This window comes from Bos javanicus, chromosome 4, assembly GCF_032452875.1.
Source record: "Bos javanicus breed banteng chromosome 4, ARS-OSU_banteng_1.0, whole genome shotgun sequence".
In the NCBI taxonomy this organism is placed as follows: Eukaryota; Metazoa; Chordata; class Mammalia; order Artiodactyla; family Bovidae; genus Bos; species Bos javanicus.
Window position 1 is genome coordinate 47,199,135 of NC_083871.1, and position 27,240 is coordinate 47,226,374.

At 38.2% G+C, this 27,240-nt stretch overlaps 2 protein-coding genes across 7 annotated transcripts in view; one reads left to right on the top strand and one right to left on the bottom strand.

Annotated features, from left to right (window-relative positions):
- On the top strand, nucleotides 1–24,717 carry RINT1 (RAD50 interactor 1). 3 transcript variants are annotated; one of them, XM_061413954.1, is made up of 15 exons: nucleotides 1–126; nucleotides 571–616; nucleotides 6,232–6,416; nucleotides 7,900–8,141; nucleotides 10,367–10,540; nucleotides 10,639–10,788; nucleotides 11,336–11,492; nucleotides 13,309–13,419; nucleotides 13,516–13,741; nucleotides 14,481–14,618; nucleotides 16,712–16,911; nucleotides 20,309–20,523; nucleotides 21,809–21,989; nucleotides 22,063–22,181; nucleotides 23,239–24,717. In XM_061413954.1, exons 1-15 carry the CDS (start codon nucleotides 85–87, stop codon nucleotides 23,429–23,431), a joined length of 2,379 nt encoding a protein of 792 aa, XP_061269938.1. In that variant the 5' UTR covers nucleotides 1–84; the 3' UTR covers nucleotides 23,432–24,717. The 3 variants fall into 3 exon arrangements, with proteins under 3 accessions (XP_061269938.1, XP_061269936.1, XP_061269937.1); XM_061413952.1 differs by having other exon boundaries at nucleotides 85–126; nucleotides 6,232–6,279; nucleotides 14,481–14,622; nucleotides 16,716–16,911; XM_061413953.1 differs by lacking the exons at nucleotides 10,639–10,788; nucleotides 11,336–11,492 and having other exon boundaries at nucleotides 85–126; nucleotides 6,232–6,279; nucleotides 10,367–10,565; nucleotides 14,481–14,622; nucleotides 16,716–16,911.
- EFCAB10 (EF-hand calcium binding domain 10) overlaps nucleotides 11,491–27,240 on the bottom strand; it is a 26,795-nt gene continuing 11,045 nt past the window's right edge. Inside the window, exons 2-5 of one of the 4 annotated variants that reach the window (XR_009735875.1) lie at nucleotides 24,922–25,086; nucleotides 24,724–24,811; nucleotides 15,082–15,502; nucleotides 11,491–12,965 (exon numbers count right to left, since the gene is read on the bottom strand). Coding sequence is in view for 3 of the 4 variants with exons in the window: in XM_061413955.1 (XP_061269939.1) it covers nucleotides 20,881–20,992; nucleotides 24,724–24,811; nucleotides 24,922–25,086 (365 nt within the window). In the remaining variant the exon portion in view is untranslated. Of the gene's footprint in view, nucleotides 12,966–13,607; nucleotides 15,503–18,323; nucleotides 20,993–23,540; nucleotides 23,619–24,723; nucleotides 24,812–24,921; nucleotides 25,087–27,240 lie in introns of those variants that run through there. The other 3 variants (XM_061413956.1, XM_061413955.1, XM_061413957.1) reach the window with 3 other exon arrangements.

Genomic DNA, 27,240 nt, shown 5'->3' on the forward strand with positions numbered 1-27,240 from the left:
GGCTCAGCTCTGATCGCTGGCCGGAGCCAGAATCCATTGGCCACGCTGGCTGCGCAAGGAGCAGACGACTCGTGCGGAAGCAGGATGCTCCCGGCCGGCGAGATCGGCGAGCCACCCGTCACTCCGGTGAGGTGGCCCTGGTGACCCGGGGAGGGGACACTGGTGGCCCATTGAGGTGGCACAGACCTCCAGGGGAGAGTGTCTCAGTGAGGTGGAGTTGGCGGCCTGGGGACGCGGTTGCCATGACCCCGGGGAGATGGCCCTTGCTGCTCTGGTAAGGTGGCAGACCTCCCGGGGGAGGTGGCCCCAATGCCGTAGCTCTGGCGATCCCTGGTGATATGACCCAGATCGTTCTGGAGATGTGCCCCTGGAGGCCAGGCAAGGTAACCCCAGCTCTCCTGGGGATGTGACAGTGGTGGCCCCAGGGACGTGGCTCTTTGGGAACCTCCAGACTCTGGCCTCCCAGGAAGTTGAGAAGTTGTCCTCCACTGGATGCCCCCTGAGAGCTCTGTGTGAGTTCCACCTATCAGGTCAGTCTTAATGTGTTTGTCTTACCTATTCTCCTTCTAGTGCTGCTCTGAAAATGGTGACCAAAAGAAGAACCTCAAGGAGAAAAGTAAGCAGATTCCAAACACCTTAGCACTTTCCACCCAGCCATCTCTCCACAACTCGGTCCTCGGGTCTGCATCCAGAAGGATCTTGTTAGCCTGTTAATCTTTTAGATAAAGTATCGTTTTTTCCTTTTTGTACAACCTGGTTGCATAGTTGTTGAGTCGTTCAGTTGTGTCCGACTCTTTGAGACCCCATGGACTGCAGCATGCCAGGATCCTCCATCCTTCACTATCTCCCTGAGTTTGCTCAGATTCATGTCCATTGAGTCGGTGATGCTATCTAACCATCTCATGCTCTGCTGCCTTCCTCTCCGTTTTCCTTCAGTCTTGCATGGTAATAAATACTAATTATCATCATGCACATATTTTTAACTTTCAAGATTGTAATATGTGGGGTAATTTGGAGACTAGCACTTCCTGATCCCTACCTAGTACAAGGACTGGTGTGGTTTCACTCCAGTGCTGCCCTTCCACTGGGTTCAAAATAACCGGGGCCTGCCTGTTATTTTAATGAAGCATCAACTTGTTAAGCATCAGGAATTTGGAGGGGCTAATGATCTAGGAGAGATGACCATCATCATAGTTGCATTTAAAGGAGTCAAATAATAATTGTTTAGTTGTACTTTACCTTCAGTGAATTTGCAGTTAACATTGATCTGGGAAGAGCACAACAGATCACCTGGTTCCTGGATCTTGAACTGGACAAGGAAAGGGAAAAGGTCAATGTTTACTACCTGCAGGGGCACATGCCAGGGTTGTGAACATTTGGCATTTTACTTTAATGAGCTAAATGTGCCAAGCTTTTGGAAAGCAAGGAATCATCAAGGGCTTTTGAAGTGAAATTTATGGGGAGAGGAAGGGGGAAGCATGGAAGCAGCTGTTCCATCAAAGAGTTTTTGGTTCTTCTGACCATGGCAAATAGTCTGGGAATGAATAGTGGTAACAGAAAGGGTGCCCATGTTACCATATTGGCTTTAGGACTTAGACTTGCCCTTAACATTGCCTGTTGCTACAGTCTGTCTCAGAAAGCAAGCTATGAGCACTTCATAGTACTTGGCAGTCACAGCTGCCACAACTCAGCTCCTTTTGCCTAAAGGCAAAGGATTTGAGAGTATCTCATACCATTCAGTTAAACCCTTCCCTTTCTACCTTTCCCCCATTCATATGCTTGGGAAGTTGATGCCACTGAGCTGTAGATTTTATCTTTGCCCCTCCTTTGGTGGCTTGGTCAATTTCTCTGCAGTTAAAAGTGTGCTTTACAAAAAATAGAGGAGAGACATTAACACCTCCCTCCTCACCCCTGCAAATCACCAGTGGGTCATTTTAAAGGATGTTATTTGAATAAGAATGTACTATGGTGCATTTAAATGGTTGAATCAAAAGAGTATAATTTTTTTCTAAAAAGTGAAGATAGAATTTACTCTATAAACTACAGCAAGCTTAGAGTTCACAAAACATTCCCTCTGCCCATAGCCCTGCCTCTGTGTCTGCAGATACATCACACAAACTTACATGTTTTATGTAAGATAAATGAAAAGACATGGCATTGAGACTCCTGTACATAATAGTATATGGATTGCTGTAGTAATAAAGTTTGATGTAGTTCAGCCAATTCTGATCATATCTGAAGAAGAAGAAGGTAAGAATATCATGTTAAGAGTCAGGAAACATGGATTTTAGTCCCATTTACAACCTTTTAAATGTAGGCTGGGCAAATGTTAGAATTTATAGTTGGGAAGTTGAGGCATAGACTTTTATTAGTTTTGCTTCTACCTATCAGTGGGCTACAGGTTCTCATAGTATGTGAAAAAGCATTTGATTCTTATAAATTGAATAGAACAAAGGAGAAAAAAAAATTTTATGGGCTGGGGGAGGGGAATATACACAGTGTTAAACACTGGCATATATTATGTTAATTGCTGATAGTTACATTTTACACAAGCATATCTTTATTTAGCTGTTCTTTCATTTTGTCAGAAGTGACTGTTGTTTTCTAATGAGGCTGATTATAACCTCTTGCCCTTCACTGCTGTTTCTTTAAAACTTTATTTTTGAGAAGCAGACTCACAGATATAGAGAACAAACTAGTGGTTACCCATGAGGAGAGGTAAGTGTGGACAGGCGATACAGGGGTAGGGTATCTAGAGGTACAAACTGTTACATATAAAATAAGCACTGAGTGAAATAAGTCAGACAGGCAAAGACAAATATCCTATGATATCACTTATATGTGGAATCTAAAAAAATGGTACAAATAAATTTATTTACAAAACAGAAGTAGAGTCACACATGTGAAAAACAAACTTACGGTTACCTGGGGTCGGTGGTGGGGGGGAGAAGAGGGAGACTTGGATTGACACATACACACTACTGTATATAGAACAGAGAACTAATAAAGGACCTACTGTATAGCAGGGAACTCTACTCAATATTCAGTAATAACCTATATGGGAAGATAATCTAAAGAAGAGTGGATATATATATATAACTGATTCACTTGCTGTACAGCAGAAACTAATACAACATTGTAGATCAACTACAATAAAAAAATTTTTTTTTAAGCTATGAGGATATATTGTACAACATGGGGAATATAGCCAATATATTATAACTATAAATGGAATGTAGCCTTTAAAAATTGTGAAGCTGTACCTGTAACTTTCTGTACAGCAAACTGTACTTAAAAAAAGAAAAAGAAAAACACTTTATTTTTGGCAAAGAGCCCAGTTCTACAAGGTTAAACTCCAAGGAAGAACAGGTGAAGTCCACCCAGGAGTGCTCCCCAGGAGGCGCTGTGTTGTTCCCCCAGCTTTATCTTATGCGCATACCTTGTTTGCTTTATGGTTTTGCTTTTTAAGAAATTGCCATAGTCTTTGTAATGAAATATGTGCTAGTACAATCAAGCTTTTAACAAACCATAAATGGTTTGTTTAGAGAAGACCAAATCCTTTAGGCAAACCTGGAGTAGAGAAATGCACGGTATGTTCAGGTTTATTCTAATGTTTGGTTTCCATGAAGTCCATTCTCTCTTTCTCTGGGGCTTTCTTTTATAGTATTTATTTTCATTTGGAGTTCAATGGCTATTCCTCTAAATTTTTACATTATCTTGAGTTTTGTTTTTTTAAATTTCTAGGTACAACTTATATCTAGAGAGATTAAACCCTATAAATGAAATAATTCAAGTTGTGGACTCAGTAGAGTTGAGCGTGTTTAGTATCAGGGAACTTAATGGCTGCACAGTGACATGATGGTGTTAACCAGTATAAAGTCTGACCCAAACTTCGGGTTTCCTAAGCTTCTGCAAGAGGGAAACCACCAGGAACCAAAAGGAGAAGCTTACACATGGAAACACACTTCAAAGGGAAACAGTTCATCTTAGCACATGGGGGTGGAGGAGGAGAAGGGTATCAGCTGTGGGTGGTGACGCTCCTACCTTCTTTGCCAAGAAGCTGCTCTGGGCCTTTGGGTTTGCCAGGTTCAGGGCACGTTCAGAAATCCGTCCTGGTGTAGACCATCACAAAGGTATAGCCAGAAATCATCTGGAAAAGAGGAGCCGTGCTGTTGGTCCAGAAATTTAGAAAAACAATTGCCTTTGAAGTGAATTGTTTAACTAGAAATTTGTTTTCTTCAGTGTTTTGTTTAAATAAAAATCAGAATTTTAAAACTGAAATACTTGAATCTTCCTTCATTCTACAAAGATTCAAGGTAACTTGCTTAATTATGCCTTAAATATTCTGAATAGAAGAAGGTGTAGAGTCTTGCATAGTGAAAAACTGACTTGTGAAATACAGGACATCATTGACTTTTTTTGCCATGGAAACAATCTCACTTCAGATCGTACAATTTAGTGGTTGTGCTAGCCATTTTGAGTTTTTCCTGGTAATTTGTGTTTTCTCTCATATTTCCTTTTTTCCCTGTGTCTGAAATGGTCAATTTTGTACAACTGCATTTGAAGCTTAAAACTCTTTTACATAAGGAGGAGTTTTTATTCACTGGTCTCCCTTTCAGATTTTTTTCATACACTTGAGATATTTCAATGCCATTTTTCTTTTTTAAACATTTTAAAACCAGAGTCTTCCTTTGATGTTATTCTAGACTATACCATCTGGTTCTTTACAAATTTTGAAAATATATTATTTAATAGAAGCTGTATCAGTAGAATCAGATTTGACCTTTCCTCTCCAGTAACAAAATAGATTCTTAAGATACAGTTGTCTGGAAACATTTAATGTGTTTGTAACTGCATTGTCATGCCAACATCTATTGAAACCTCTGGTTACTAGGACAGAATTTAGTAATTTTTCCTTCACTCTGAATTGCCTCATCTCTTAAGCATTTTGTAGTATACTTGATCAATAAATTGCTTTATAGGTATTCATTTGGGTATTTGTCTATGTGTATATTTATATACATATATATACCCATATATAATATTTGTGATGCTGAAGAAGACTTTGAGAGTCCCTAGGAATGCAAGGAGATCAAACCTGAATTAGCTAAAGCTCCAATACTTTGACCACCTGATGCGAAGAGCCGATTTATTGGAAAAGACTCTGATGCTGGGAAAGACTGAAGAAGAGGGCGACATAGGATAAGATGGTTGGATGGCATCACCAACCCAATGGATATGAATTTAAGCAGACTCTAGGAGATAGTGGAGGACAGGGAAGCCTAATGTGCTGCAGTCCATAGGGTCACAAAGAGTTGGACATGACTTAGCAACTAAACAACATATATATATATATGCATATGGAGTCATCACTTGGTATCCATGGGGCATTGCTTTCAGAACCCTTGCATATATTAAAATCCCTGGATGCTCTAGTCCTTTATATAAAATGGCACAATATTTGCATATAGCCTACACATATCCTCTGTATGCTTAAATCATCTCTGCTGACTGCTAAGTCGCTTCAGTTGTGTCTGACTCTGTGCGACCCCATAGATGGAAGCCCACTAGGCTCCCCTGTCCCTGGGATTCTCCAGACAAGAACACTGGAGTGGGTTGCCATTTCCTTCTCCAGTGCATGAAAGAGAAAAGTGAAAGGGAAGTCGCTCAGTCGTGTCCAACTCCTAGCTATCCCATGGACTACAGCCTACCAGGCTCCTCCATTCATGGGATTTTCCAGGCAAGAGTACTGGAGTGGGGTGCCATTGCCTTCTCCAAAATCATCTCTAGGTTACTTATAATACCTAATGCTAATAATAATAGTGTACATATTAATACAGTGTCAATGCTATGTAAATAATTATTGGAGCATGGCAAATTTATGTTGATTTTTGGAACTTCCTGGATTTCTTTTTACTATTTTTTTTATATGTAGTTGGTCGAACCCATGGACGTGGAGGGCTGATTGTATATATAAGTATATAAGATATAGTGTGTATATATATATATATATTCATTTGTACACACTATAGTCATTTGGGTATTTTTGTGAACATATATATATATATACACACACACACATATACATACAAATACTGTATGTAAACAAAATGCCATATATAGTGTTTATTAACTTTTGAAAGTAGACATGTTGCCTTATATATCATTTGCATTTCCTTTAACTCTATAGTAGTTAGTGGTGTTGAGTAATTGTTATTCTTTTCATTTTAGGTGACATAAGTATTGCAGCTCTTGTTGAAAATGAACAAGTCTGTGAAGGTACAGATAATGGTGATCTCCCTTCCTGTGTGTCAGCATTTATAGAAAAGGAAGTCGGAAATGACCTTAAATCTTTAAAGAAACTTGATAAACTCATAGAACAGATGACAGAAAATAAAATGCAGTTAGAAGAACAGGCAAGTATTAAAACCCACTGAGACGACATCAGTAGTACACTCATTATGTGCAGTGTGCTCAGTTGTGTCTGAATCTTCGTGACCCCAAGGGCTGTATATAGTCTGCCAGGCTCCTCTGCCCATGGAATTTCCCAGGCAAGAATCCTGGAGTGGGTTGCCATTTCCTTCTCTGATACACATTATAATGTAATGTAAATACAACTAATATATCAATACATATAGATCTCTTCTAATGGTTTTATGGTATTCAAATGTGGTTGTACATAATTTAGTTAATCAGGCCCTTACTGGTTGATCTCTTTGCTATTCCCAGTTTTTATCATAAATAATATGAAAATAAACATGGTTATATTAAATCATAAATCCCACTGAATTATTCCTTTATTAAAAACTCGTCATGGCATCCCATTGCTTATTGGAAAAAGCCAGGTATTCTTGTAATGCCCAAGATGCCCCCTACCTATTTCGGCTCATCTCTGCATTTCTTTGGACTGGATTCTGTGCCCTCCTCCCCATTTTGCTCTTCTCTGATCATGACTGAGCTGTTTCTTTTGCCTGAAATGCCATTGCCTTCCAAACTTTCCTAAAAATTTCCACCAAGCCTACAAAGGTCTGTTCATGAGCCATGCAAGTACAATTGCCTGGAACCCCATAAGAAGTGCAGAATTTCAGTCCCTACTTCAGACCTGATGCGTCTGAATTTGCACTCTATATCTCTAGGTGATTCCTATGCACATTCAAGTCTGGGAAACACCACCTTAGTACACCATTACACCTGGCATCTCTTTCATTGCACTAATCCCACTATTGAAGATGTGCCTGCATCTTTCTTTCATAACAAGTGAGATTAAGGGCAGATGCTGTGTCTAATTTATCTATCAGTCCCTAGCACAGTGCCTGGTGTAGAATAAGTGTATCGTCAGTGTTGATTAAATTGGAATTCCTCTAATATATTCTTATATTGTACTGATGCCTGATACTTGTATGTGTTTCTATCTACTATAAGAAAAATCCATTTAATAAAGTACCATTTCTAAAGACATTACCTGGCTATCTTACCAAGCATGTCAATGGTTCGTTCTTAACCTGGACTTAAATCAGAATCACCTGGCGAACTTTTGCAAAATACAGAAACCCAGACTTTTATCATCACAGTCTCATTTGTTTTTGAAGGAAAATCTTTAGTGGGTAAAGCAGGTAAATGTCCTCTCACTGGACCCTCTGAAAGTGCTTTGTGATAGTAGACCCAAAGATACATACTGTTTACCAGGGCCCTCCCTACACACCTCCACATCAGCATTTTATGTTGAGGCTTGGGTAGTATAGGATGCAGAAATCCAACCTTTCTTTTGAGGCTTTTAAATGACAATTTTTATTTCTGTTTAGAACATACATGCATTTTGAAGGTAACTAATAAAGAAGGTTTTGAGAATCTTACCTGATATTTGCTGTTTTTTATTGTTTTTATTTTTGGTATGGTCAGGTACTTACACTTTCATCAGAAATCCCTAAAAGAATTCACACTGCCTTAAAAAAGGCAGAAGAATCAAAGCAATTCCTTAATCAATTTCTGGAGCAAGAAACCCATCTCTTCAGTTCCATTAACAGCCATTTGCTGACCGCACAGCCCTGGATGGAAGATCTCGGAGCCATGATTAACCAAATTGAAGAGATTGAACGGCATCTTGCTTACCTTAAATGGATTTCACAAATTGAAGAACTAAGGTAAAATAAGCCTCTTTGTTCTCATAATTATTATTTTCCTTTGAGACTCTGTCTTAGAGAGTACATGGATGCCATTAAATAATTGAGTTAATTAAAGATTATAATAATGTGATTTTACCAGTTGTTATGAAAATAGCATTATGATAATGATTCCTTTATTGTGAATGAACATAAACTTTTCAGGGGCTTAATTTGCATTTAAAAGAAAGGAATCCAAGTAAAAAATTCAAGTCCCATAGTTGTACTGTGCATACACAATGAATATTATAATGTCATATTAACAAAACAGCTCATCAGAGTAGTAATATTCCTCTTTTTACCTTTTAGAGGTGGTCACTTAATGAAATGGATTGCTTTATCTATGATTCAATATTTTTTTTTAGTGGATATCACCTAAGAAGAGCTACATAGTATATTATTAGATGAATAACAAGCCCTCCTACTTTTGAATAGGGAGAAAAAAAAGACGGTAGACCCTTTGACAAAGCAGAGGTTAGGAGCACCAGAGCTCCTCCAATGGCAGGTCTGCGTGCATCTTACAAGCAGACTGAAAGTGAAAGTTGCTCAGTGGTGTCCGACTCTTTGCGACCCCATGGACTATACAGTCCATGGAATTCTCCAGGCCAGAATACTGGAGTGGGTAGCCTTTCCCTTCTCCAGGGGCTCTTCCCAATCCAGGGATCAAACCCAGGTTTCCCTCATTGCAGGCGGATTCTTTACCAGCTGAGCCACAAGGGAAGCCCATACTTCTACTTCTATAAGCAGACTTCTACAGTTCAAACCCATGTTGTTCAAGGGTCTGTTGTACTTCTTTTTGAATTGAATACATATCATTGATTGATTATGTCTGGTATTGCCTTTCAAACAAGCTGAATTAACATTTCTGCTTACATTTTGCACATGTTTTGGTTTCATAATTTCAATTATGAAAATAGCTATAAAAGACAAAATCTGTTAGGAAACTTAATGATTAGAAAAGGGGAAGAAAGAAAAATGAGAGAATGAGAGTAGGGGAAGGCCAAAGCGCTGTCAAAAATACAGAACAAAACAAATGTGAGCTACTGCCTGAAGCAGAGCCAGTGGAAAACAAAGGTGTGGAGCAAGGACTAGCCCCTAGTGGAGCTGGGCGGGGTGACGGCGGTGCATGCCTGTTCCCACAGAGGGCGCTGTGCCCACCCAGCGGAACTGACGCGCTGCGGGAACCCAGCTCATAGTCAGCTTCCAGCTCCTCAGCCAAGCCTTGGTAGAATGCACACAGGCTGCCTAGAGAGAGAGCACTAACTTCCAATTTCCTGATGACCTCTGAACAGAGATTAATGATTGAAAAGGTTAACTTTTGTTCCTTATTCTGGCTTAAGATATGGAATGTGATTTTTATCAAAAGAAGCATTTCATTTTCAAATGTTCTTTGAGCCAGTGTGCAAAATGGTAGTCATATGCTGAATTAGTTCTGAAGACATGTTGTATTTGGCTTGTTTTACAGAATTTGATTAATAGTTTGATTTTACATGGAAATCTTGATTTCTGATTCTCCTGAAAATGTTTAAGATTTGGCCACATTAGACCTACATTCCAGTGTGACAGCCCTAGCCTTAGGGTGGGGTATATGCTTTTTACTTGGCCCCACTTTGCTTTTCTTAATTTACTTTGCCTGTCAGGCCTTTCTAGGCATTTGACTTTGCTACCCTTGCTATAGAGCTTGCCTTAAATTTTATGTGCAGCTTGGCAGTAACTTGAAAGGACTCGACTCTGAGGTGCCACCTCCCTAAGTTCCCTATAGTCAAGTTCAGCTGGGCAAAGTAGGTACAGATTGAAGACTAGCATATTTGACTTACCAGATGCCACCCACATTCTCCCCTTGGATTATGATTCTGCAAAAGACAGATTTCTTAGAAATGAGGGGTGCCTGATAGATTTCTTAGAAATGAGGGGTGCCTGATGGAATGTGACAGAGGAAAAGTCTGTCCTATTAGGAGAGCTGAGCAGGCAAACGTGGAGGGAGATGTCCTGAACACAGCCCACTGCTCTTAGGAGGATGCTGAGGATTCCAGGCTCCTAAAGACTGGGGTATCAAGTTAAAAAAAAAAAAACAAAACACTTTAAGTTGGTGCTTCCTTCTTCTTTTGGTTGTAGCTTTATGTAAAGCAGGAGGAAGAAGCAGTCTTCCACATTTGGAATTATTCTGAACAAAGTGTCTTTCAACTTTGCTATTCCTTGTCTTTCAGTGATAACATTCAGCAATATCTGATGACCAATAATGTCCCAGAGGCAGCGTCTACTCTGGTGTTTATGGCGGAACTTGACATCAAGCTTCAGGAATCGTCCTGTACTCATCTTCTTGGTTTCATGAGAGCCACAGTTAAATTCTGGCATAAAATTCTCAAGGACAAGCTTACAAGGCAAGGAATTTATCCATATTTCACGGTAATTGCTTTCAGATGGCTATTTGATGTTCATTGGGTTTGATAGCAATACTTCTCTCACTTTTCTGTTACAGTGATTTTGAGGAAATTTTAGCACAGCTTCACTGGCCATTCATCACACCCTCTCAGTCTCAAACTGTTGGCATCAGTCGACCAGCCAGTGCCCCTGAGATATACAGTAACCTGGAGACACTGTTCTGTCAGCTTCTGAAACTACAAACCTCGTATCTTTTGGGGGGTAAAACCTACTAAAATTTCTTTTTTCTAGAGTGGATTTGGACCAGAAAGGAAAGCTTTCTGCAAGTGGCCAAGAAGCGAAATGGGGGGAGTACTAGGTTGGGACTTACCTGTGTGTGCGTATGTAGTGGGGGTGCTGTTCTCCTTCCAGGTAAACTGCGTGTGGGTAGAAGGGCTGTGAGGAGTTCTGAAGTACATGATTGACCCAAGTTTGCATCACATATAGGTCTCTTGGGACAATTAAAAAACTGGGCAAAATTGGAAGGAAGCCTTAGTAACTTAGTGTTAATTTAATAAAATGATTATTCGAATGTGTTTCCTTACTTATTATCCTTTATCTTAGGAAAGATTAATTCTAATAACATTTCCAATGGACTTTTTACTTAAGTCATATGTAATTTAAAGTGAGAGTACATATTATCTGTTATAATTTTACTCAGTATCATATATATCTGCTAGAAAAATGTTCTGTGTGTATACATACCTATATCTATACATATATGCATTTCTTTTTCCTTGACTTTACTATGTCAGAGATGAATTATTTACTGAGCCAAAACAGCTTCCAGAAAAATACTCTCTTCCCACATCCCCTTCTGTCATCCTGCCCATCCAAATTATGCTGACTCCCCTTCAGAAAAGGTTCAGGTATCACTTCAGAGGGAACCGCCAGACTAATGTTATAAGCAAGGTGTGCTTTGCTGCTTTTTGCCCTGGTTTTAATTAATAGCAAATACTAAGGATTTCTGTACTTTTGCTGGCTTAAGTTAAATTCTGATTCTATCCACAATTCTGTTTTTTCTCTAAAGAGCTAAATTCCAGTTTTGTCACTGTCCTTTACAGATATAACTTGGGACTTGTGTTGATATGTTGTTAAGAAGCAGTGCACTCATTAACACACCATCTGACCACTTCTTCAAGTTTCTTCTGGGGTGTGCTGTAGCATTTGCTGTGGCACTTTTTTACAACTGGATCCACATGTGTACCACTGTGCAAACTGCTCCTTCAGGTTTATAATACATCAGAAAGAGAAGTGAGAGTCAAAAGATAGTAGAGCATTAATTAGCTTTTGAATGGAAGTGCTGATGTGTAAGTGATTTGTAGTGGGACTTCCCTGGTGGTCCTGTGGTTAAGACTCTGTGCTTCCACCATAGGGGGCATGGGTTTGATCTTTGGTCAGGGAACAAAGATCCCATGTGCCATGCAGCACGGCCAAAAAATAAAAAAGAATAATAATTTAAAAAATATAAAATGATTTGTAGCTATGCAGGAGAGAGTATAGGGATAAGTGACAGGAATGACTTTGAGGAAATTATCACCAGCATTTTAGTTGAGGGGCCACACCCATGTGTATTGGACATCCTGTTGAGACTTTTTCTTTAATCTGCTCTGAAAATCAGAGACAACTGTTTTCAGTGAAGTTTGATTGAATGTGTTGAGAATTATAACCTTGGGAGTTGCTAGGGGGTGGATACTGTTTATCCTTGAAGTCTTCCTACATGTGATGCGGTGCAAGTAGCAAAGGAGTCCTACAGTAAGTGTTTTGAATTAAATGATTTTAAATGCCTGATTACACCAGACATTGTACATGTCACACATAAATGAGTTTACAGGCTTTATAGAATTGTAAAGGAATCAAGGGACAGGCAGTTATATCTACGTAGGGAAGAGTGGGATGACAATGAATTTCTGGTTCTCAAATTCAGCTTGTTTTGTACTTCATGGGTCTCCCACTCTTGGTTGGGGTGTTGGTAGAAAGAAGAGTAGAACCAATTAGGAAGTGGTAAGTGACACAAAAGAAGTCTAACTACTGTAGACAGGCAGTAATGATTTGAGGTAAGAAAATTGTTAGTTCTGTTGGTTGCTTTTTAAACTGTAGTTCCAGTGCTCCTAGTACTGTGACACGAAGCCTGAACTGTGCAGGCCCTGAGATTACCTGCCCCTTTTTCATTTCTGTATTCCCGGCATCTAGCACCCAGCAGGATTTTACCTTTCAGAAAATGTTCTAGAGTTCCTGTCCAACAAAACTTAGAAGGTTTATAGAATCACCTCTAGTGACAATTTAAAAAACTGCACACTTACATTATTTTTCTATAATTACAGCTGCCTTAAGTCTTTATGTTTTTTGTAATGCAGACCAGCCAAATTTTTCTTAATTTAGCTTCTGAAAAAAAGAAAAAACAGAAGAAAGTCATGTTTAAAAATTATTTTGGAAAGTTATTTCCAAAAAAATTATATAAAGGCCATCATTCTTTGTGATACTTATCTTTTACATATTTCTAAAGTGCTAGGTTTTAAATATTTATGGTATTATAAATTCATTAGTTGACTTAAGCCACATTATTGAAATTTATTGGGAGTACATTGGGAAACATTTGATTGTTAAGCCTTCCATGAATGTAAAGTGCAGAGTCAAAATTGTGCTCTTATGTATACAAACATTTAACTAACTGTAACTTTCTAGTTGGAATGACTTAAGAATTCAAACTGTTCATCTTCTTCCTTAGCCTGAATGGTACTTGGCTCAGGTTCTTCTGTGGATCGGGAACCACACTCAGTTTCTGGATGAGAAGATTCAGCCAATATTGGACAAAGTGGGCTCTTCAGTAAATGCAAGGGTAAGAGATTCAGTCCAAAGCATTTCAGTTTCAGAGTTGCAGGTGTCCATGAATAAGCTGTCTTTTTCATTACCTTATGCTTCTGTCTTTTTTTAGCTTGAATTTTCTCGGGGCCTTATGATGCTGATTCTTGAGAAGTTAGCTGCTGATATTCCTTGTCTGCTCTATGACGACAATCTCTTCTGTCATTTGGTGGATGAGGTGCTTTTGTTTGAAAAAGAACTACACAGCGTTCATGGCTATCCTAGCACTTTTGCTAATTGTATGCATATTCTATCAGAGGAGACCTGTTTTCAGAGATGGTTGACTGTGGAGAGAAAATGTAAGTGCTCATATGGCCGTAGGCTGGGGAGAGGTATCTCTTATTGTGAATACAAAATTTTAGGTGTTATTCTTCTCCAGTTCTGGGTAGAAACTGGAGCCATCTAAATTTTTCTCGGTTGAGGTTTATCAAGTTGCCTTCAGAGATTATCTTCTTTTCTCCCCATCAAGCTTCAGTTGTTCCCACAGTTGTACTCTACGTATTTCTAGGGTAGAATATTTAAGCCAGGGACTTCTCTGGTGCTCCAGTGGCTAAGACTTGCGCTCCCAATACAGGGGGACTAGGTTTGTTCCTCAGGGAGCCAGATCCCATATGCTGCAACGAAGAGTTTGCTTGCTGCAGCTCAAGATGCTGCATGCCACAACTAAAAAGATACTGAGTGCCGCAACTAAGACTGGCACAGCCAAATAAATAAAAATACTAAAAAAAAAAAAATTTAAGCCAGTAGAGTTAACTTTTATGGATTTTACATATAGTATTTCTGCTCTTATGGAATCATTCTGGATGTGGCTTTTCTAGTCAGTGAAGATATTTGGAAGATTCTGGGTAGGTGTGGCGGGCAGAGGTAAAAGATCTTACTTAACCTTAAAATAGAGCATGTTATATATAGTGCAACTAGTAGGAGGGTGTACATTTACTTTTTTACAGAAAAATGATCATTCCTAAGAAATTATGAGTTGAAAGATTAGGAATTACAATCTGTAGCTACTTGTTTGACATAGTCTTTCTCGTGTGCCAGTTGCGCTTCAAAAAATGGACTCAATGCTCTCATCAGAAGCTGCCTGGATATCCCAATATAAGGATATCACTGATGTGGATGAGATGAAAGTTCCAGACTGTGCAGAAACTTTTATGACACTACTCTTGGTTATAACTGGCAAGTATAGTCTTAAAGATATAACTTTGTTTTTTTTAGAACTACTGACTCTTAGCAGACCTGTGGTTATCAAGGGGGAAGGGGAATGGTGGAGGGATGGAGTCCATTAGGTGATAAACCATAATGGGAAAGAATATGAAAAAGAATGTATATATGTATAACTGAGTCACTTTGCTATATAGCAGAAATTAAACACAAATTGTAAATCAACTCTACTTCAATAAAATTTTAAAAAGTAAGTAAAAGTACTGACTCTTCACTCAGTACTTTTGAAGTAGTTTGACAAAATACCATATAGTGATTATTGTAATATCTTCAAATTCAATTTCTATTTTGGTCAAAACTCTAGCACAGTATTTTAGCTTTTGGATTTTTTGTAATTTAAGACCTTAAACATTAGTTTACATGAGGGAAAAATTCCTCATTTGTTACATAAAAACACATAAGAATTTAATTTTATTACCTGAATTCCCTTGTCTTTCAACTTTTCAAGTATCTTCAGTAAATGGTGATTGACCCAAATTTTAAATATTATTTTCTTCACTTTGATTTATCAGAGTTTATAGAACAATATAAAGTAACTTTAAGGACAAGAATGGGGGCTTCCCTGGTGGTTCAAATGGTAAAAAGTCTGCCTGCAATGCAGGAGACCTGGGTTCAGTCCCTGGGTCGGGAAGATCCCCTGGAGAAGGCAAAGTCGGAATAGTAACAGGAACGTCTATAGTCCAAGAATGTTCTGGCTGGAGGGTGGCCCAGCTGTCTCTAGCCCTGGTTGGCCTGTTCCTGTCCATGTTGCCCCTGGGGCACTGCAGACCTGCTGGTTCGCCAGGCGCTACTGAGCTGTCACTGCCGTGGTCCTTCTGTGCCTTGTCCATTTCTTGGGCCTGTGCGGTAACCAGAAGAGGTGTCATTCCAGCCCAGTCAGTAAATAATTCATAAGAAAAATATGAAAAACACTACAATACAAAAATATTTAGCAAAACTGATTTAAAAATCTTTTATTATGGAAATTTTCTCATATATATATAAAAGCAGCATAACGAACCCTCAGGTTATCTGTTCCTAAAGTTTAAAACTATTGCTTTTCTATTATGTATTTTCCCCCACCCCCCAAAATACAGATTTTTTTCCTGAAGTATTTTAAAGAGCATTTTAGACATCTTATCTTTTCACCTGTAAATCTTTAATTACGTGTTTCTTTTAACCTATCCTACTTCCTCCTTCCTTTTTTAAAAAATGTCATTTGTTGAAGAAGTGGAATAATTTTTGTATATGATTTTCTCATATACCTTTAAAAAAATTTGAGTCATAACTTTTAAACTGAAGCACAGTTGATTTACAACATTGTGTTAGAGGCATAACTTATATACAGTGAAACGCATAGGTCATCAGTATATAGATCAATGAGTTTTGACAAATACCAGTACTTGTGAAACACATATCCTTAGGGAGTTTAGAAATGGATCCATACTTGAATGTTTGGTTGATTTTTGACAAAGGCACCAAAGCTGCTGCTGCTACTGCTGCTAAGTCGCTTCAGTCGTGTCCGACTCTGTGCGACCCCATAGACGGCAGCCCACCAGGCTCCCCCATTCCTGGGATTCTCCAGGCAAGAACACTGGAGTGGGTTGCCATTTCCTTCTCCAATGCATGAAAGGGAAAAGTGAAAGTGAAGTCGCTCGGTCGTGTCCGACTCCTAGCGACCCCATGGACTGCAGACCTCCAGGCTCCTCCGTCCATGGGATTTTCCAGGCAAGAGTACTGGAGTGGGGTGCCGTTGCCTTCTCCAGGCACCAAAGCTAGCCAATAGGAAAACCCTATACCATAAACTTTCACATGCTGGGTGTGCTAAGTCGCTTCAGTCATGTCCAACTCTTTGCGACCCTATGGACTGTAGCCGGCCAGGCTCCTCTGTCTTGGAATTCTCCGGGCAAGCTGGAGTGGGTTTCTATGCCCTCCTCAAGAGGATCTTCCCAACCCAGGGATTGAACCCGTGTCTCTTACATCTCCTGCATTGGCAGGTAAGTTCTTTACCACTAGCGCCACCTGGGAAGGCAATAAACCTTCATATGTCTTGTTAATTTTCTCCACAGACAGGTATAAAAATCTTCCCACAGCTTCCAGAAAGTTGCAGTTCCTGGAGTTACAGAAGGACTTAGTGGATGATTTTAGGATACGATTAACTCAGGTGATGAAAGAAGAGACTAGAGCTTCCCTTGGCTTTCGGTACTGTGCAATTCTTAATGCCGTGAACTATATCTCAACAGTGCTAGCAGACTGGGCTGACAATGTTGTAAGTTAATCTTTTATATTAAGTAATATATTAGTAATTTGAACAGTTTTACCTTTTGAAATGTTGAATCTGTAGCAAGCAGAAATAACACGTTAGACAGAATCAAAACTGGGCCAAACTTAGGAGGTATGATTACAGTACATGTTTTTCTCATCTAAGTCTCGTATAGTTAAATCATGCTGATATTTTAATCATTGGAAAAGAAAGCCATCCTTTCATGAAATTGTAGTTTATAAAGTAAATCTTCCCTCTGTAGATTTTAAACTTGGGAAATACATTAAATGGTAATTGCCATCTCAGAAAAAGCTAAGCTTGTATAATGACGTCAAAATCAATAAAATTCAGAACTTTAAGGAAAATCAAAGAATAACATTTGATACCTCTTAAAAGTGAAAGTGTTAGTCACTCAGTCATGTCCGACTCTTTGTGACCCTGTAGACTGCAGCCCGCCAGGCTCCTCTAATCCATGGAATTCTCCAGGCAAGAATACTGGAGTGGGTTGCCATTCCCTTCTCCAGGGGATCTTCCTGACCTGGGGATCAAACCCAGTCTCCTGCATTGTAGGTGGATTCTTTACTGTCTGAGCCACCAGGAAAGTCCCTATTGAGTGCCTTCAAACATGACAGATTATGAAGAGTCATAAAAATAGAAACATTTTTAACCTAAATATTTCATACATTAAAATATTGTTTAATATTTTGTTTTTTTCAAACATACTCAAGAGTAAATAGAATGGTAAAATGAACTCCTATATGCCTCTCACCCATCTTCTAGTACCAATTTTGTTTCATTTAAGCCTTTCTTCTACCGCTTATACAGAATTATTTTGAAGTAGATCTCAGATATATTTCATGGTAAATATTTCCATATGTACCTCTAAAAGATAAGAATCCCTTTTTAAAAAAGCAGCGTGGTATCTGGGGATCCTAGTGCCTCAACCAGGGATTGACCCTACACTTCCTGCATTGGAAGTATGGCATTTCAACCACTAGACCATCGAAGAAGTCCCCAATATACTATGAATTTATAACAAAATATTATACTATACTGCTAGCATATCATATAGAAAAAAATGTATTCCTTTACTGTGAGAGAAAAAAAAAATGAAAGTCTTTATCTTAAATCCAGGATAATCAGCCAAAAAAACAGGAAACAAATATACTAATAATAGATGTAAACAAATAGCTGATAAACACAATCATAATTTATTTTAATCTGGGCCTTTTGGCTGGGACTTAGTAATTATTTAAAGACTTTTTTACAGAAATGTTAACTGAAATACGTGTGTATGATATCATTCTGCTGAGCAAGGAAAATAATTATTTCCTAAAATGAATATTAGTGGAATGTAATGATCAATGCATTTGTCTTTATAAAGTCACCTAGTCAGAATACATTCATTCATTATGTACTTTTATGTGTCATGTTCCTAATTTTAGTAGGTGCTTTATTCACTCACCCCCACCAACCCCCCCACAGTGCTCCATTTTCTGCTTAGCTTTTTCATAAAACAGTCATTCTTGCTTCTTGTGCCAATGCTTTAATAAGAGACTCATTCAGGGGCACATTTTTAGCTTCAGTGAAATATTTGTGGAACATCATTAGCTACTTTACTCAGTGCTGTAGTCGGTTAACGGAGATGAACTGGCCATCAACCCTGTCCTTAGAAAATTAATAATCTGATATTGAATTAACTGGTTCCTTCTGTCAACAGAGAAATAATCAAATTTTAGAGTTGACTCTTCAAATCATGACTAAATTTTGTGTCTGGTATGTTATTATGGTACAAATTTTGTTTAACACCAAATATCATTTAACCACATTCATAGTCCTTCAGCTTGTGAATACACTAAATAAAAATCATGTAAGCTCTTGAATTACCCAAAAATAGGAAGAATAGACAGAGTTCAGCTTCCATTCATTAGAGTCTGTACTAACAGCTGTCTGACCATTGCCAGATTGTGCCAAGCCTGACATATCCAGCCCATTCAGAATTAGGAGTTTTTCAGTCATAGGTGGCAGAAACCCAGATTAATGCTGGCCTGATTTGGGGAGTGGGGTGGCATGAGGTGAGGAACTTGTTTGTGTAACTGGAAGGATTAGGCATGGCTGCTCTACAGTTATTCATTTCTGGCTTCACTCATAGGCAGGCTCTGGTAAATGTGGCCATAGGTGGCTCTAGGCTCCCACAGCCCATGAACAGTCTCAAAAGGACAGTGCTACTACCCTGACAGCTTGAGCAGAGATGCCAAGACGGGCTCTCACATGTCATCTCTGAACAATCCCCAGTAGCCATGCCCAGGCCCCTACTAATAGACATTTAGGTTTTTGGTTTTTAATGTTTTACTAGTTATCCACAGTGTTATTTTCCTATAAGGCAGAAAGAAGAGTATTAATTCTACCTAAAACAACACTGTAAAAAAATTATATTTTAATTATTTTAACTCATGTATCTGTTAGTTTACTGTAGCTATCAATCTCTGTCTCGAAAAAATGAGATTAGCCATTAGGGGAATGCAAATCAAAACCACAATGGGATACCACTGCATACAAACTAGAATGGCCATAATAATAATAATATAGTATCATTTATAAGCAGTGTGGAGAAATTTGTACCCTTATACACAACCAATAGGAGTGTAAAATGGTAGAGTTGCTTTCCAAAACTATTTTTTGGAAAATAGTTTGGCAATTCCTCAAAAGGTTAAATACAGAATTACTATATGATCCTGCAGTTCTATTCCTTGGTATATGTCCAAGAGAAATGAAAACATATATCTGCACAGAAACTTGTACACAAATGATCATAGAAATATTAGTCATAAAAGACAAAAAGTGGAAACAAGCCCAAATGTCTGTCAACTAATGAATGGATAAATAGGATATATCATTTGGCCACGAAAAGGAATGAAAACTGATACATATTACAACATGGTTGAACCTTGAAACATTATACCAAGTGAAAGAAGCTAGTTATAAAGAATCATAGATTATATGAGTCCATTTGCATGAAATGTCCAGAACAGGCAGATCTAGAGACAGAAGAGGAGTGGTTGCCTAGGGGTGGGGGATGAGGACGACATTGGGAGATGATGGCAGAGAGTGGGATTTCTTTCTAGGGTAATGAAAACATTGTAAAACTGACTGCTGATAGATGCACAACTCTGAATGTATGAAATGCCACTGAACTGTATATTTATTTTTTGGCCACACTGCACAAAATGTGTTATCTTAGTTCCTTAACCAGAGATCAAATCCATGCCCCCTGAAGTGGAAGCATAGAGTCTTAACAAAGAGACTGTATACTTTAAATGAATGAATTATATATGAGTTAGATCTCAAGCTGTTAAAAAAAAAAAAGTATCTTAAACATGTTAACATATTTTTTTGCTTTCAGTTCTTCTTACAGCTTCAACAGGCAGCACTGGAAGTCTTTGCAGAGAATAACACTCTGAGTAAACTCCAGCTAGGACAGCTAGCCTCTATGGAAAGCTCTGTCTTTGATGACATGATTAACCTGTTAGAGCGTTTAAAGCATGACATGCTGACCCGGCAAGTAGACCATGTTTTTAGAGAAGTTAAAGATGCTGCAAAACTGTATAAAAAAGAGAGGTAAGTCCTCTGTATTTTCTTATAAGTTAACTCTCAACTCCAGTTTATGAAAGTTAACAGATAACATGCAGTCAGATTTCCAAAGTGTCTATAGACAGGATGGAGTTTGGCCTTTTGCACTCCCAACTGTTAACCATTTTTGATGGAAATCTTTCTAAAATATGTTTTGACAGTCTTAATCAGAATAAATGGATAACTTAAAACCTTCAGATGTGGCTGTAAATCCAGACGGCTGGTGTCTGATAGGGGGTTAAATGGCCTGGCCTGTCACCCACTGACAAAGCCAGGTGTTGCTGCAGTACCTGTGCATGCCTGCACTGTAGTGTAGTCACTGCCCACGATTCCTTGTGATGTCTGTTATCTCCCCCAGACGGTGGCTTCCTTGAGCACAGGCAGTGTCTGTCCTAGCACAGCCGTGTCACACAGAGGACTTATCCGTTTAGAAGTGTCAATAGTCCCTGTTGTTTTGCTGAAAATTAACAGTGTAAAATTAACTAATGTCTTAAATGTTAATGCATTTTTACATTTTAACTGTTTTATATCAGTAAGTCATGTTAAATTTGGAGGTTTACAGATTTTATCATCCTGCTTAAGTAAAGAGTGTTTCATTGAGAACTAAAGTATAAACATGAAAGAAGGTGTAAGTTGCTCAGTTGTATCTGACTCTTTGCTACTGTATCGTCCATGGAAGTCTCCAGGCCAGAATACTGGAGTGGGTAGCCTTTCCCTTCTCCAGGGGATCTTCCCAACCCAGGGATCAAACCCAGGTCTCCCGCATTGCAGGAAGATTCTTAATCAGCTGAGCCACCAGGAATCCCAAGAATACTGGAGTGAGTAGCCTATCCCTTCTCCAGTGGATCTTCCTGACCCAGGATTTGAACCGGGGTCTCCTGCATTGCAGGCAGATTCTTTACCAGATGAACCACAAGGGAAGCAAAAAGTATAAACATAGGTACAGGGAACTCCCTGGCCATCCAGTGGTTAGGACTTGGGGCTTTCACTGCTGAGGCCTGGGTTCAGTCCCAGGTCAGGGAGTTAAGATCCTGCAAGCTGTGAGGCATGGCCAAAAATAAAATAACATAACATAAAATAAACAAACAGGTATATTTATTTTCTGAGAGCACTTTTAATGTTGGGCTGTATAGTTTTTCTTATCCAGAATGCCCCAGAAAAGTGTATTTCCCCAGATTTAAAATAAGTAAAAAATCTTAAACATATAGAATGATGAAAAATTTCATAATAAAAATGAATATGCTGCAGACAGTGCTGTTTCTGCTTTTTCCAGGTGGTTGTCCTTGCCATCGCAGTCTGAACAGGCGGTGATGTCCCTGTCCAGTTCAGCTTGCCCCTTGCTGCTTACTTTACGAGACCGTTTACTTCAGTTAGAGCAGCAGCTTTGCTTCTCCCTATTTAAAGTTTTCTGGCAAATGCTTGTAGAGAAGCTGGACATATACATCTACCAAGAAGTAAGTAAGAGCAGACTGTATTTTGGGCTGTGATGATAAAGGCAACTCCTATATGAATTGTCCTTTTTTTCAGATAATTCTTGCCAATCACTTCAATGAAGGAGGAGCTGCTCAGCTGCACTTTGACATGACTCGGAATCTTTTCCCTTTGTTTTCTCACTATTGCAAGAGGCCAGAAAATTACTTTAAACAGTAAGCACAATATTTAACAATTAACTTCGATGTTATCAAATTGTTAGAGGAGGTTGTTTACTTTTTAAACAGCTTTAAGTTTCCAGTGATGTTAAGTATACATAGCATCAATTAAAAACTTAAAATAGTCATAAGATGTGATGATAAAATGTGACCCATGACCTCCAAAAGTTGATCAGAGCTGCATATAAATTATATGTTGAGCTTTGTTTTCTAACACTTGGTTTAATGCTTATTACTTGGAAATAAATAGAATATGAAAGCAAATGCACTCCTGCCATATTGAGTAAATAGAAGAAATTTAAAATGTTTAGTACTGAACAACAGGCCAGGCCTGAAGAAAAATTAAAATTTGTTTTCTTAAACATTTGATATTAGTTTTGGTTCTAAGTATAACTATGGGGAAGGCAATGGCACCCCACTCCAGTACTCTTGCCTGGAAAATCCCATGGACGGAGGAGCCTGGTGGGCTGCTGTCTATGGGGTCACACAGAGTCAGACACGACTGAAGCGACTTAGCAGCAGCAGTAGCAGCGTAACTAACATGATATATGAAGAATTCTTAGCAGTATTTTTAGAAATTGGTATAAAACTTATTTAGATTTTTGAGATTATAAAGTATTCCTTTAAAACGAATAAAATGAAAGGTTTTTTTGCTCATTTCGGTATGATACTTATTTCTGCTTTTTTTTGTTTTATTCTGTATACCTATCTGCTTATATTTTGTCCCTTAATTTTCTCTTTTCCCATATCCTAAAGTTTTACCTACATTTAATATACTGTTAGTATCAAATATCATATTTGGGGAAGTAATGAATATGTGTTAAAACAATGATCCTTTTACCTTATAGTAATCTAATGAAATATAAAGTCTGTACATATACAGTCAACACATGCTGAAAGAGCCAAATAGTTAATCCATAGTTTTACAGAGGGCTTATGATCTGGCAATGCAGGGTAGCTGTTTAGTTTTTCTAAATGACATCATTACAGGACAATATGGGATGATATAGATAATGGAGATCTCATTTCCTTCTTGTTCTTTTTTTTTAACCAGTGTAAAAGAAGCCTGTATTCTTTTGAATTTGAATGTTGGTTCTGCCTTACTTCTGAGAGATGTCCTGCAATCAACTTCAGGGCACCCTCCTGCCACAGCTGCACTAAATGAAGTTGGGATTTATAAATTGGCTCAGCAAGATGTTGAGATTCTACTTAATTTGAGGACAAACTGGCCTAACACTGGAAAATAAAGGGTCTTTTTTCGTTTGGGATTTTTGTTTTTTGTTTTAACAAAAAGGAAGCCAGTTGGATTTCAAGTTATATGCTGAAGTTCTGAATTAATGAAACTGGACAACTGAAAACTTTATAGAATCATTTATTATCTGGGACTTAGAGTGTTATTAAAATGCTGACCATATTTCCTGCATCCTCTTGTTCCTAAGAAAACAAAAACAGAAAGCTCAGAGGCCACGAAAACTCAGAGTAATTCCATTTACAAATATACACAGTGACTATGTCTGTTAAATAAAATACAGAAGCAGAGATAATAAATTACAGTCAACTTTTAATTTCTTTTGCCAGTTAGAAAAGACTGTTGCAGGTAATCTAACATAACATAAATTTTTTTAAAAAATCACTTTAAAATGTATGTTTTTAATTGAAGTTCCTGTATCTAGTTTGGAAATTCACTGTTTCCCATAAGAAAACACAAGCGATGGTGACTGAAATAGAATTTGCTCTCTTTCCACAAATGTCTTTCTATTTAGAATACTTCCTAGCTCCATTCCATGTGACAGTGGGCAACCTTTGCTTTGTGGATGAAACATTTTAACTGGAACACTGTGCTGCTGCCATCTGCTCTGAGGTAGGGAATGTAATTAAATATTTTTTGTTGAATATCTATGTAAGTAATGAGATGAGAATCTTAAAACTTTCTCCCAGCTTTTCCTTGGCCTTGGACTATGTTAAATTAGAGTTTTAAACACAAATTGAGCTAGCTTAGCTAAAGGCTTCTTTCTGTAAGTAGTTTCATTCCCATGGTTTTTTATTTCCTGACTTAGCATTTAGTTAATACTGTTCATGCTATAATATCTCAAATCCAAAACTGTCAGGCTGGCATGCAGCCTGTACTGCTGATAAACATTTACTGTGTGAGAAATCATTTTGAGAAAAATTTCATTACTCTGTATACAGAGATTTTCCAACTAGTATATTGTGCTTAAAGCTTTTCTGTTAGTTCTTCTGGCTGGCTGACGCTTCTCTATCTCATTCTCTGAGAACTGCTGGGGGTTCCCATTGAGAACAGAATGAAGCGGCCTCTGGAACCTCCTTATCCCAGCATCCCCTTCCTCCCCTCCCCCCAGGCTTAGAGACTGCTGTCAGCCCTTCCTGTCCTCACTTTCTAGACAGAAAGCTGAAAGTTTCCAGGGAATGAAATGCTTCTATCAAAAGGTAGGACCCTCTGTTTTAAAATGTATGAATTGTACGTCAACATCATGCCACATTATTTACATAAAATAAAGTCATTTAAAAATAAGCTTACACTTCATTCCTGAATTTTTCGAAAGTTACTCCATGTCCATCATCTTTTAAAACTTCATCTGCAGTACACAGACCCAGGGTTTTTAGTGCTATAAGAGAAGAAGAAAAAAGAAAACTTTATAAAGTGAGAATTAGTTTCAACTAGGGAAACTTATGTAATGACTACAAATTATTACCTCAGTTTGTAAAAGATACTGACCTTCTTTATACTGTACGAATGATATGGATCCTTTATTCGAGGAGTCCAGCATCTCAAACATAGATGCAATATTAGAGTTATCCATAAAGAAAGGGAGAGCCACGCCTGATAGTCTGGCAATTCTCAGCCGTTCCAGTATAGATATTAAATACTCTCTTGGTCTTTCTGTAAAAGAATAGTTCCAATGCTTTCTGATAAGAAATTAAAATATGTCTGTCATAAATGGAAATAGTCATGTAACAATTACTAAATACCTATGTTTGAAGTATTGTACTAGGCACTGGGAATATAGGCCTTGCTTACAGGAAAGGCAAGACATTGAACATTAAATAATTATATACACAAGTGCTCTACTCCAGATGATTGAATAAAAATGTCCATTCAGGTCTACTGTATCCTTCAACTTCTCTGTATATTCATTCTAGTAATTTCTGAGAGTTTGATATTAAAATTCCCAACTAAAAACTTAATTCATCTACTTAGTAATTGTTATAGTGGAACTATATGTTACCTTGTTCTGTATTTTCCAAGTCTCTATAAATGTAATCATACTTTCATAATTTAAAAAAATAAAAATCAAGAGATGGAACCAAAGACAGAAAAAAAAAATGTCCAGAGATTAGACTTGTGCATAACATAGGAATGAAGATCAACTAAAAGAAAGGGTAAAGAATAGATTTTCAAAAACAAACATTTAGGTTAATATAGTCCTCCAGTTAGAAAGCATAAATGTTCAATCCTAATATAAGGGCAGTATTTTAGATACATAGGCTATCTTTCATCTAAACAATATTAAATATGAAAAATCAAGATCAATTCACTCTGTAGAAATAATGTAGGGAAGTTGTGATAATAAAGCTAAAAGAAGTATAGACATGGTGTGGCTCAGAAGAGGAATGCCTCACCTGCCCCATCACTGCATTCAATCCCGGGAGATAGATTCTTAAAAAAAGAAAGCCAAAGTCATTAAGAATTTCATACATCTATAAAAGTAGAAAAGCATAATGATCTCATCACCAGCTTCAACTGTTACATTTTGTGGCTGGTCTTATTTTACCATGATCCCATCTAGTTCCCTCTTCTTGTGTTTATGTAAATCACAGTAATCATCTCATTAGTGAATATGTAAGTGTGCATTTCTAAAAGATTAGAACCCCCTCTTTTTGGTTGCAATATAACACATATTGTGTAAGTTTAAGGTGTGCAACTTGTTGGTGTTGGGCATCTAAGCTGCAGGAGGATTGCTATGGTAGTACTAGTTAATGTTTCCATCACGTCACACAGTGAGCACTGCTTTTTTGTGAAGGGAATAATGAAGATCTAGTCTCAGCAAGTTTCATGCTTATAATACAGCATTGTTCTCTGTAATTACTATGCTGTGCATTAGATCTCCAGGACTTTATAGTTATCGACTAGTTACAAGTTTGTACCCTTAAACAACATCTCTCCTGTCCCTCACCCGCCAGTTTCTGGGAACCACCATTCTACTCTCTGTTTTTATAAGTTTGGCTTTTTTAGATTCCACGTTTAAGTGATACCATACAGTATTTGTCTTTCTCTGACTTATTTCACTTAGTCCAATGTCCTCAGGGCCCACCCATGACAGCTGTTCTAACAGGTGTGAGTTGATACTTTATTGAGGTTTTAACTTGCATTCCCCTGATGATTTGTAATATACAGAGCATCTTTTCATGTACCTGTTGCTCTTTGGATGTCTTTCTTAGGAAAAAACTCTAGTTCCTCTGCCCATTTTAAATCAGATTGTTCGTTTGTTATCATCTATATGATCTGCACATATTTTCTCCCATTCCTCAGACTGCCTTTTCATTCTGTTGCTTCTTTTGCTGTGCAGAAGGGCTTCCACTGTTTGTTTTGGCTGTGCCATGTGGCTTATGCAATCTTTGTCCTCAACCCAGGGATCAAACCTGGGTCCCTGGAAGTGACAGCGCTGAGTCCCAACTGCTGGACTGCCAGGGAATTCCCTGTGCAGAAGTTTTTCAGTTTAATTTAATCTCCTTGTTGATATTGGCGTTTGTTGTTTGTGTTTTCGGTGTCATTCATATCCAGAAGTCGTTGCCAAGACCATTGTCGAAGAGCTTCTTCCCTATGTTTTCTTCTAGGAATTTTACAGTATCAGGTTTAAGTCTTTAATCCATTTCAAGTTAATTTATGTGAATGGTGTTAAGACAGGGGTCCAGTCTCCTTTTTCTGCATGTGGTTACTCATATTTCCCAACACCATTTGTTTGAAGAGGGTCTCCTTTTTCTTTTTCATGTTACCACAATACTGTCATCTCGGTACAATTTATACATCCAACAA

What these genes read in the sequence shown, in the direction of transcription:
- RINT1 (XM_061413954.1), top strand. Translation starts at nt 85, where the DNA reads ATGCTCCCGGCCGGCGAGATCGGCGAGCCACCCGTCACTCCG. An exon ending in CTCAAGGACAAGCTTACAAG is followed by an intron (nt 10,541 to 10,638) that starts GCAAGGAATTTA and finishes TTTCTGTTACAG; the next exon opens with TGATTTTGAGGAAATTTTAG. An exon ending in CTTCTGAAACTACAAACCTC is followed by an intron (nt 10,789 to 11,335) that starts GTATCTTTTGGG and finishes TTACTATGTCAG; the next exon opens with AGATGAATTATTTACTGAGC.